Source organism: Chiloscyllium plagiosum, chromosome 14 (assembly GCF_004010195.1).
Source record: "Chiloscyllium plagiosum isolate BGI_BamShark_2017 chromosome 14, ASM401019v2, whole genome shotgun sequence".
In the NCBI taxonomy this organism is placed as follows: domain Eukaryota; kingdom Metazoa; phylum Chordata; class Chondrichthyes; order Orectolobiformes; family Hemiscylliidae; genus Chiloscyllium; species Chiloscyllium plagiosum.
The window spans coordinates 43,970,431-43,981,546 of NC_057723.1; the positions used below are offsets into that span (position 1 = coordinate 43,970,431).

Genomic DNA, 11,116 nt, shown 5'->3' on the forward strand with positions numbered 1-11,116 from the left:
ATTGTGGCAATTCAGGGATTCCCAGCCCAACTGTTTATTTTGAGGCACTGTGGAATCCATGGACCATGTATACATTGGTTGCGGGCAATGCACACCCATTTTAGCTTTTTGCAAAATCTTTTGTATTGTTTTTTGTTGCACTTTAGCTTTATGCTCCTGATCTTCAGGCATCCGGTGCAGAGGGGTGTGGGCAGATCCCAGGGTCTCCACATGTGACTGCTCCTGGGGCCTCAACAGATCCAGGCAGCGAGTTGTGAAGGGGGTCATATCTGCCAACTGCCTGTCTTCCTGCAGATATGTTTTTGCCTGGGTGTCAATGGAAAAGGAGCATGTGGTGTCCACCAATGTTCTTGATGCCTTTGGAGAGAAGAGGACACTGCAGAGGATACAGTGTTTTAATTCCACCTCAAGATCCATTTGATTTAATCCCTTCCTGCTCTCCCTACTCCTGCCATCTCACCTTTGATAGTTTCTGTAGCCCATAATGGGCTTTGCTTGTTTATTGGCCACACTGGTGGTGGTCAGTAGGTTAAATACAAACAAAAGAAAAAGTCACAATGATTTTGGTGGTGGGAAGGTAGCTCAAAATAAAGAAGTGGCTCTATTTATTGAATGTCTAGATTGTCCCGGTGTCTCCTGACTTCAGGACTCCCCTTGTCCTGGGAGGGTAAATATTGGAAAGTTTCGCTTCTCTCACATTGTATATGTAATGGTCCGGAAGTCCTTCGTGTCAGAGACACTCAGAAATTTGTCCCAAAACTTCAAAGACAATGCAATCACAGTCACAATAGTACAGCCGTGCAAAATCTCCTTGACAAACTGAACACTATGTGTTTTCCGTTCGAAGTTTCGGGGTAGTTTAAAAGAGTTTAAAATCACAATTGACTGAGTTATCGTGGTGCAATGGTACTGTCCCCCAGCTTTGCGCCAGGAGGCTTTAGTTCAAGTCCCACCTGTGAGAGTGGTGGGATTGGGGAAATATGTAAAGCAGTAAGTTACAATACTGAACCTCTGCAGTCAATCAACATAGCTGAAGTCTTTTGTCCTTAGAATTAGATTTGTAAGGTCATTTTTTCTGCACCATCTCAAAAGCCGTCATAATCATTGTGTGATAAACTATAACTGAAGGCAAGTTAGTGCTATGTCAAGATTTATTAAAGTGTCCTTGCTTTGGGATCTAAACACATCAATCATATCATGCACAGTAAATTTAACAGTGGTAATGTGATAAGGACCAGGTGACATTTTAAATGGTTGAGGGACAAATTTTGACAAGAACACTGAATAGAACGCCCCTGTTCTTCAAAATAATCCCCGGGATTGTTTAATTCTTCCTGAGAGGCAGGTGAGACCTTGGTTCGACATTTCTGAAAACTTTGCCTCACTCCCTCAATTTACCTACTGTACTGGATAGTCAGGCTAGATTTTAGCTGAAGTAATTGGTATGGGAGTTTAATCTGATTCCATGCTGATTTTCAATCGTGTAACCATCCACAACAGATGTAAACGTGTCTTTTTTTCCTGTGTGAATTAGGTTGGAATTCGTTGAAATCTTTTAGGTTCAGAGTGGCGCAAAAACGAGAAATCTCCGGCGTAGCATTTAAAAGAAATCATTTCACCCGCTCTCCTGGTCAACATTCATTGTATTTTTTTTAAAAAATGCTCTTTATTACTTGCTATGTTTTGTATGAAGTACGTTTTCCCTTAATTTCCTTGGGATGAGATTTAATTCTGCTGCTTTATCTGAATTATAAGCGCTTTGTAACATGTGCCGCTGTCTGTGTTATCAGACACACCCAAATCATGTTTATAACTCCAAGGTTTAGAGCCAGACTGCTGGGCGTGACGTTTGTTTGGACGGAAGAATGAAGTAATTGCTGTATTTTGCAGGCGTGAGTGAAGTTCGCTGTTACCAGAAACTTGCAGTATTTTGACACGGGAGCAATCAGCGGTCATTTAAGCAGGAGAAACAAAGAAGCTACTGCATGTTGCCCTGAAGGCATCGCCTGGCAAGTTTGAGGTGCGCCCTGTTCCTGGCATTTCCTATGATGTAATTCTGGCCTGATAATGGGCTATGTTGTATCACGAACTCCTTGCCATTTTTACCACGGGAACATTTCTCACACATTTTTTCCCTCTCTGATCAAAGGTGGGGAGCAGTGGAAACTGTTAATTAAGAATTAGGGCATCGGAACAACCAACTTCCACCAGACTTTTTAAGATGTAAACTGCTACATTTTACCGGAAATACTACGGGAGTGTAAACTCACCGCAGTAATCTCTAGGCAACATCAAGTGACTTCAATTAAAAGTACTGTTGTGTGTTTTTCTTTTTTAAAAAAGTCTCTGGGTTGAGAGCTTTTAAGATTGGACGGGAAATGGAAGAGTGACGTGTTGTGTGGCGTTTGAATTCCCTGGCGTGAGTCATAAAAAAGTGCTGAAAGTGTTGGTGTAGTTTTACACGCCTTATATAGCCTGGAAGCTCAGAGCTGTCATTCTCTGTAGGATAAAGTGAGTGGCTGCCTCACCTCGGATCTGCCTCCCTCTTTCTCCTTCAGTTCGTACTGGGACCGCGCTCATTTGCTTCCTACCTCCCACCCCCCAAAAAAAAGTTTCCTGATTCCGTCCTTAGACAAACAAACAAAATAGAGAGCCGTTGTTTTTTATTTTCAGCAAACAGCAACCTCTCCGACGATGGAGTTGTACAAAGTGACCCTGGAAGGACCGGCTCCGTGGGGTTTTAGACTACAGGGAGGAAAGGACTTCAACAAGCCTTTAACCATGTCCAGGGTGAGCGAGGGTGACCGGGCTGGTCAGAGACTTCCTTTTCTTTCTTTCTCTCTCCCTACTTCTTAACCTGTTTGTTTTATAGAATGGAAAAACTCAAGCAAGGATTTGTTATATTCTTCTAGAGTAAGCAAGTTGATTAACTTCCACCTTCAAGTCTCACTTCATGCTTTCCGAACTCACGATTTAATCATTTCGGCACCAAGTTTAAAACGCAGTCTGTAATGTGCTGCAGTCGCTTCAGCGAACTGGTCAGCACGTTAAGAGGGGTCCTGGGAGCTTTTCAGCTGAGGCTCCACATACGGACTCACGGCTTTTAGTGCAGAAGTCGTGAAACCAGCTCGCAGGCGTTTTGTAATTTCGAAGGGATTCGGAGTAACCTATTAATGCAACACGAGGGGTAGTCGTGTGATACAAAATGGTACACTTTAAATCCCAATATTGAAAGCATTCCAGCATGATTCTTTCATATCAGGAACGTGAGGAGATTGGTGAAAGACTGAAGCTTCCAACTGTACTGAGAACGAGCAGCGTAAATTGATCCGACCCTTCTGTGTAGACTGCTAGCAACCTCCTCTTTGTAGAGACCAGATGAGGTCACTATCACCTCAAATAGTCTCTCATTTAGATCGAATATCAAATATCTTCCATTCGAAAGCAAAAGTTTCGACTGTAACTTAAAACGTAGCTTGCTTTGTAAAGCTTGCTGATTATTGCTCATAATGTTGCCTTGCAATATTTTGATTTTTAAACCTAGTTATAGCTTTAAATCTGTAGTTCGAAATTGTGCCACAGTAAATCCTTCAATTCTTTCAGTAACTATCAAATAAACCAGATGATTTTTCTTTTAGATATCTCTGGTGATGTGAAAGGGATTATTGCTGTAGAATCTTTTGCAAGAATACATTTATTTGCCCTAATTTATTACTGTTTAAAATTTGTTTTAGAATCGTTTTACCTATGTGTAAAAAAAGTTTTACAACTAAAGTTCTCTTGCGATCTGTCCTCATAATCTTCAAGAGCGAGGAAGAGTCTTTTCTCATGACCAGATATGGGCAAGAGTTTCAGCAATGAGAAGAAGGATAACCACTCCATATAGGTCTCAGAACTTACATTATTGAAAGGGTTTGCTCTTGAGGGTGCATGTTAATGCTGCATCCATATTTGTACTTGCTCTTATTTTATGTGCTTTTGCACAGCTTAGTTTACTTTAAGGTGTATTTGGCATCTGTTTTGATTGTGGTCATCATTCATTCTATCACAATGATTTAAGCGCTGGAATTTTGTTTTGATTAAAACCTATATAAATTTTCCAGTCAATAAAGTACATTGTAATTGTATTGTACAACCAGAAATTAGACTGTTTGAACACTAGTGATTTGGAGGTTGTTTTAAATACTGAAAGCAAATTCCAGACAGTCTACAACTTGTACAGAAAACACCCTCCATGCCATAATGCTCTGCCCTTCAGCTCACTCCACCCCTACTTTCGCATCCCCTCTCAGCTGACAAGGACCTTGAAATATACTTTTGACACCTATTTCCTTGACTAAGGTTTTCACCATTTACTATCCCCTTATTTGACTTGATTTCATACTGTATTTAAGGCATTTTAAATTCACTTATTACGATACGTATCTAGAGCAGATGGGACTTTACCCAGACCTTTTGATTTGGAGGCAGGGCAGCAACCACTGCCGCATGAGCCCTTTACACTTGGCTTTATACTTGCTCCTTGAAACATTAATATCTTTAATGTAATATAAACAGGTTGTTATCCCCTGGTCACCTCAGCTCACCCTGCACAAATCTCTCCATTTGCCTCAACTCTTCGATTTCCTCACATAACTCTCCTTGCCTTGTCACATTGCCTTGCTTCAGATCCCCTTCCCATATTCCATCCAATTAAATTAGATTTTCTTTAAAAATAAACTTTATTAAGAGCTGAGTAAAGTAATGAATACATTCGATTATTTCCAGAGAGTTGCTGAAAAATTGGAACAGAATGTAAAAGTGCAAGTTGCCCTCGTCTTATCAGAACATAGGCAAAGTTAAGTCTTAGTCAGGGGGGTAGAAAAGGCATAAAATATTTTGAACAAATCAACTTGATGTGCAAAATTTTGGCTATCGGAGTTTCCTACTGTGACGTGACATTTGTCCTTGGCAGTAGCTTTTTGTTGATAGATCCATGTTTCATCATGCAGTCAGATCCCTCCGATCTATATAACTAAACAAAAGTATTATGAAGACAACATTGGAAATAAAAATATATTTGGTGCAATATAGTCAAATGTGCCTCTGAGGCCTTGTTCAGACATATTTCAGTTTTTACCTCGATTTCAGTTCTAGTCTATAATTTTGATCACAATTTTGAAATAAGCTCCATGTTACTTAATTTTGGTATTTTGAGAACATAATTTAATTTGGTATTGATGAGCAATGGAATCATAGTGATTGGTATAAAAATGTGTTAACAATAGATAACCATGATGGGTGGCGTGGTGGCACAGTGGTTAGCACTGCAGCCTCACAGTGCCAGAGACACGGGTTCATTTCCCGCCTCAGGCGACTCTCTGTGTGGAGTTTGCACATTCTCCCTGTGTCTGTGTGGGTTTCCTCCGGGTGCTCTGGTTTCCTCCCACAATCCAAAAATGTGCAGGTTAGATGGATTGGCCATGCTAAATTGCCTATAGTGTTAGGTGTAGGGGAATGGGTCTGGGTGGGTGGCGGATCGGTGTGGACTTGTTGGGCCGAAGGGCCTGTTTCCACACTGTAAGTAATCTAATCTAATCTAACCTTATATTTCTTTGGGCAGCATGTGCTCCAATGTAGATTTAAAGCAAAAATTTTAAATGGAAGATTAAACCATTAATTGAGCCAAGTTCAAAAGCTAAATGTTGATGATGCTGGAAATCTAAAATAGAAACAATGCTGGAAACGCAGAGCAGGACAGAGTTAAGTGTTCAAGGAACCTTCTGGAATTAGTTGTGTGAAGTTTGCAATTGCAATAAAGATCAGATTGTTACAAAAAAAAATAAGGAATTTGCAATTAATATTTGATTTTGTAATTTAAGTTTAATTTATATAGTCGTGATAGCTTGTTATGCCTTTTAATTATAAGATGGTTAGTCAAAATTTAATGACGTTTTTAAGACCTGCACTGAGAGAAGTTTTGCAAAATTTGACTATAGATTTCTCCAAGTAGGTTTTATCCTGCAAGACCTGAAAGTTGGAAAGCAAGGTAACTTGTCATGGGAATCTTTTGAATAGAAGTTTGTCTTTTGAAGCACTTCTTTTTAAAATAAAAAGCCTCTTACTTTGAGGAATTAACTTTAAGAATAACTATAATCCCTACAATTCGAAAGAATATGCTAGCATAGATTGTGACTTCAGATGTTAGATATTTTGGCCTTGCTCCAATATACACAGTGCCTCTGGACAAATTAAATCACTTTGAGTATTAAAGTGAGATATTCCAGACAAGCCCTGTATAGTATTTGATGACCCAGCTCCTCCCTGGGTTTGACTTGCTGATGCAAATCCATTTCAACAAGTGAAACCATATTAATCAACATAATTGATTGCACTTGAGTAAAGCAAGTCTGAGGAAAAGTTAAATGCATAGGCAGTAGATATCAACTGCGGTTAAACCTTCCATCACAATATTTTAAGTCAGTCCAACTTGTTTTTCCATGTTTATAGTCCAGTTCACAAGGTGCCAATGTATTTAAGTAGATCTTTTTAAATGGAGAGTTTAAATTTAAGAGGAAAACAAAGAAAATTCTAACATAGGTAATCTCATTTGTCAAGTTAATTCCTGTTACACTTGATGAGAGCCATAGAAGTGTACAACACAGAAGGAGGCCATTTGGCCTAGTGCCTCCATTGGTTCTTTGCCAAAGCAATCTGAAATGAATCCCACATGTTGTTCCCATGCAAAAACCTATATCTTTTGCTGTTTAAAAGCATACATATTAAAAGCTGCAGTGGTCTCTGGCACATCCATTCCCTGTGGCAAATCATTTCAACAACTCTTAACAGCATTTTTCCTAATCCCTTTCCTCGCTCATTTAGTACTGGCATTAGCTGATGACTGACTGCTCATCACTGCTTTCCCAACTAAAAGATATAGTTTTACTTTATTCAAGATATCAGAACCTTCCCGGTTTAAATAAATCTTGATTACATCTCCTCTTGTAATTTTTTTCCTTGAGGCAGAGTAAGTTAACCTCTCATGTCTGCCTTTATAATCGTACATTTATCAGGATAATGCCAAGGTTTAGAAACTGTAGAGGAAAATTGTGATAAATTAAATTACAAAGGGTCTGCCATCAAACCTGTATTAGCTGGAGCTTCAAGATGGTCAAGGAAACCCCTGATAACCCGGTTTGACCTTAACGACAGATGAAAATAGTGATCTATCGTATGGGAAAAGATCTTTATTTTTCAATTTAGTTCACAGATGACAATAGTCGAAATTGTGCAGTGCAAGGTGTAAACTGTTGAGAATAGACACTGGAAAAGTTCAGTGATTTGCTTAACATGATGTATTTGATTGACAGAAATTATTGAATACAATGCAGTCAAACATGCTGCTTGTGAGATCCTGGGCCATGTCTGTAGCCTTTGCACCTTCAGTTAAGGTGGCTGCGTCTGTGGGCATTTAATCAACTCTTCAAGGTTCCTTCTGAAGAATGTACTGTATTTACTGTAGCCTCAACTGTCAATGCTGTTGTGCAGTGTATGGCATAGCACAATCCTCTCTGCTTGTCTCACGTGATTGAGAAGAGACTTATTGTCAGGTTAATTCCTGTCTGTCTGCTGCTCCTTGCTGTGTGTCTTGCACATGTAGAATCCATTTGAACACCGTGCAGCAGATACAGTTGGTAATTGTGGCTTCTGCCACTAGTGTCCAGGCCCTCATCATGAACAAGGCCTCTGGAACAGTTGGGTCATATGCCTGCTTCTTTGCCAGGGCAACTCTCCTTTCCAACAAGATTGAACCAGAGATGGGAACATTCTTTGATCAATGCAGCTTGAACAACATTAGCAGAGTTTATTCAGCACTGGCATAGAGAGTCCTTCTCAGCCCCTTCCTTCCTAATGAGAAGATCTGCTTGTTGAATGTTAAGAGATATTTGTCTTGTGCTTCAGAATAGTTGATGGACTCAATGGTGGAATCTCCTACTCCTTCACAATGTCTGTTTTTGTCCTCATGTTACCTACTTCATTTTTCTCAATTTGACAGCAATTTTAACTTTATCGAAGGTCTAGCCAAGCTTTTTAGGGTCTAATTGTCCTTTCACTGATGTCAAAAGAATCGCCAATGAATTTGTCCATTAGTGTTGCATAACTCCTTTCCAAGTTGTTGATGTGATCATGTGACAAGCACAAACAAGTTTGGCAAATGAGTTACAGGTTTAAATTTCAGATTCCTATAGGAATCTCTCCACTGGATTTCCCATTCCGTTGTCTGGAATGGCTGGCAAGCTCTTGTGTTGGATTTGACTTGGAATTTCACCATACTTTTTAAGGCTTTATAGTGTTTCCATAAAGAGAAGTACAAAGCAGCACCTTGTTATCTAACTAATGCTTTGTATAAACTAACCTTTACTTGACACCTGGGCTCAATGCTTTTACTAATAACAAAATATTGCTAGGTATTTTTTATTGTTCTATTAACTTTCACTTTTAGACAATTATGTATTTCAATCATAGATCTTTGCTAATTCTAATATTTTGTAACCTTTCTGCTACTGATTCCTTGATGTCAATTTTTAAAATACCTTCATTTTCATCTATGTTAAATTGTGTCAACCACTATCTGCTTATTCTCTTCTGTATAAACTCAAATAACAGCCTCATGTAAAATCAATGCTTGACCTTTGGCCAAGAAATAATTCCTTTCTCATATACTTCATGGATAGGTTGACCCCTGACATTAAGGGGGAACATTTATTGAACCTCTTTGTACTGGCCACCTGCTCATGCTAAAGAACAACTTTCCCTGGTGGACTCCTGGAACTTGGCTGTTCAGCACCTCATGTCTTCACACATCAAAATGTGCTGTCAAGGTTACTACTTCATAGTGTCTCTTGTTTCCAACAATCAGTGTCTAATGTGATTGATGTGGAGATGCTGGTGTGACTGGGGTGGACAAAGTTAAAAATCACACAACATCAGGTTATAGTCCAACAAGCTTATTTGGAAGGACTCGCTTTCGAAGCACTGCTCCTTCATCAGGTAGCTGTGGAACAGGATCATAAAACATAGAATTTATAGCAAATTATTGCAGTTTCATGCAACTGAAATAATATATTGAACAAACCTAGATTGCTGTTAAGTCTTCCATATTTTTAGAATGCTTTGCAGGTTTCAGTTCATTAATATGTAAATCCCATATTCTTTCAAATCACATTCTTGAGATAACTTAAGGTTTTATATATAAACTTAAGGTTTTATATATTTAAAAAAAGTGACATCTACGCAACAACAGAGTGGCCGAGTAGAGGTTGATAGCCAAGGGATCTTGGGTTCATATCTCTCAGTCACTCAGTCTGCATGAGTGTCTGTCTCTGTCTGTCTCTGTCATGCACACACACATGTAAGTCTATGGGGTGAATTTGCAGATACATTTCTATTTTGCTCAACCACGCAACCTGAAGGCAGTCAATCCTTTATAACATTTTATAAATTCCTACTTTGGAAATAGAACCAGTCTGACTCAAGATTGAGATACAGACAGATTCTAATCTCACACCTTTAATGCATTGTCTGGGCTAAAGTGTCATTTTTTAAAAATAAAACCTGAAGTTATCTTAAGAATGTGACTTAAAAGTGGTTCTGGGACTTGCATATTAATGAATCGAAACCTGCAAACCATTCTAAAAGATGGAAGACTTAACAGCAATCTACGTTTGTTCAATATCTTGTTCAGTTGCATGACACTGATCTTTTGCTATAAATCCTGTGTCTAATGGTCCTGCACCACAGCTACCTGATGAAGGAGCAGTGCTGCAAAAGCTAGTACTTCCAAATAAACCTATTCGACTATAACCTGATGTTGAGTGATTTTTAACATTGAGAGAAAGTGAGGACTGCAGATGCTGGAGATCAGAGTCCAGAGTCCTGGAAAAGCACAGCAGGTCAGGCAGCATCCAAGGAGCAGGAGAGTTGATGTTTTGGGCATAAGCCCTTCATCAGGAATGATTTTTAACATTGTCTAATGTCACCACATGGTATCAATAAGGAATGCTGTAAACACATCTATCTTCCAACTTCAGTCATTAAAATTTAAGGCTTGACAATTGATTGTGCTGCAGCTGGAGAATTAACGATGCATGTTCAGAGAGAGGGTGAGGTTGGTCAGGCTCTCTGTTGTGTAGCTGTCAAACAAGTACACAGTGGTAAGTCTAGCTTGTGGCCACAATTGAAAGTCAAAGTTGTAAAATATATCTGAAAATTACAACTGGGAACTCTCAGCTCACTGTCTGAAACAAGTGAAAACATTAGGCCTTGAATTCTGCAAATCTGGACTTGGATGGTGTATGAAGTCTACGAAGGGAGGTTATTTTGTGCTGCCACAAAAGACTGTAAATTGTGATGATGCCAACCAGTCAAACAGTAAGCAAAATGGTAGAGAAAATAGTTAGTGAACTCTAATGGCTGTGGAAAGAGAAGGTGGTTTGTTGTTCTGTCAGTGTAACAATTATGATCAAAACAGTCCCAAAACAGTCCGAATGGGCCCCAGCCTCTCCATAGGATATGTGGAACAGTCCATCTTCCACAGCTACACTGGCACCACCCCCCACCTTTTCCTCCGCTTCCTCATGCTCCCACGGGGAGGTTGAACTCTAATGGCTGTGGAAAGAGAAGGTGGTTTGTTGTTCTGTCAGTGTAACAATTATGATCAAAACAGTCCCAAAACAGTCCGAATGGGCCCCAGCCTCTTCATAGGATATGTGGAACAGTCCATCTTCCGCAGCTACACTGGCACCACCCCCCACCTTTTTCCTCCGCTACATCGATGACTGTATCGGCGCTTCCTCATGCTCCCACGGGGAGGTTGAACAGTTCATCCACTTTACCAACACCTTCCACCTCGACCTCAAATTTACCTGGAGCGTCTCAGACTCCTCCCTCCCCTTCCTAGACCTCTCCATTTCTATCTCGGGTGACCGAATCAACACGGACATTTACTATAAACCGACCGACTCCCACAGCTACCTAGACTACACCTCCTCCTACCCTGCCCCCTGTAAAAACGCCATCCCATATTCCCAATTCCTTCGTCTCCGCCGCATCTGCTCCCAGGAGGACCAGTTCCAAA

The 11,116-nt window shown here is 39.9% G+C and overlaps 1 protein-coding gene across 4 annotated transcripts in view; it reads left to right on the forward strand.

The window, feature by feature from the left end:
* The first annotated feature begins 1,816 nt into the window (after window positions 1-1,816).
* Window positions 1,817-11,116, forward strand: part of pdlim7 (PDZ and LIM domain 7) — a 142,316-nt gene continuing 133,016 nt past the window's right edge. The window contains exons 1-2 of one of the 4 annotated variants that reach the window (XM_043703721.1): window positions 1,817-2,020; window positions 2,674-2,790. In XM_043703721.1, coding sequence (XP_043559656.1) covers window positions 2,695-2,790 — 96 coding nt within the window. In that variant the 5' untranslated portion in view covers window positions 1,817-2,020; window positions 2,674-2,694. Of the gene's footprint in view, window positions 2,021-2,419; window positions 2,791-11,116 lie in introns of those variants that run through there. The other 3 variants (XM_043703720.1, XM_043703724.1, XM_043703722.1) reach the window with 3 other exon arrangements.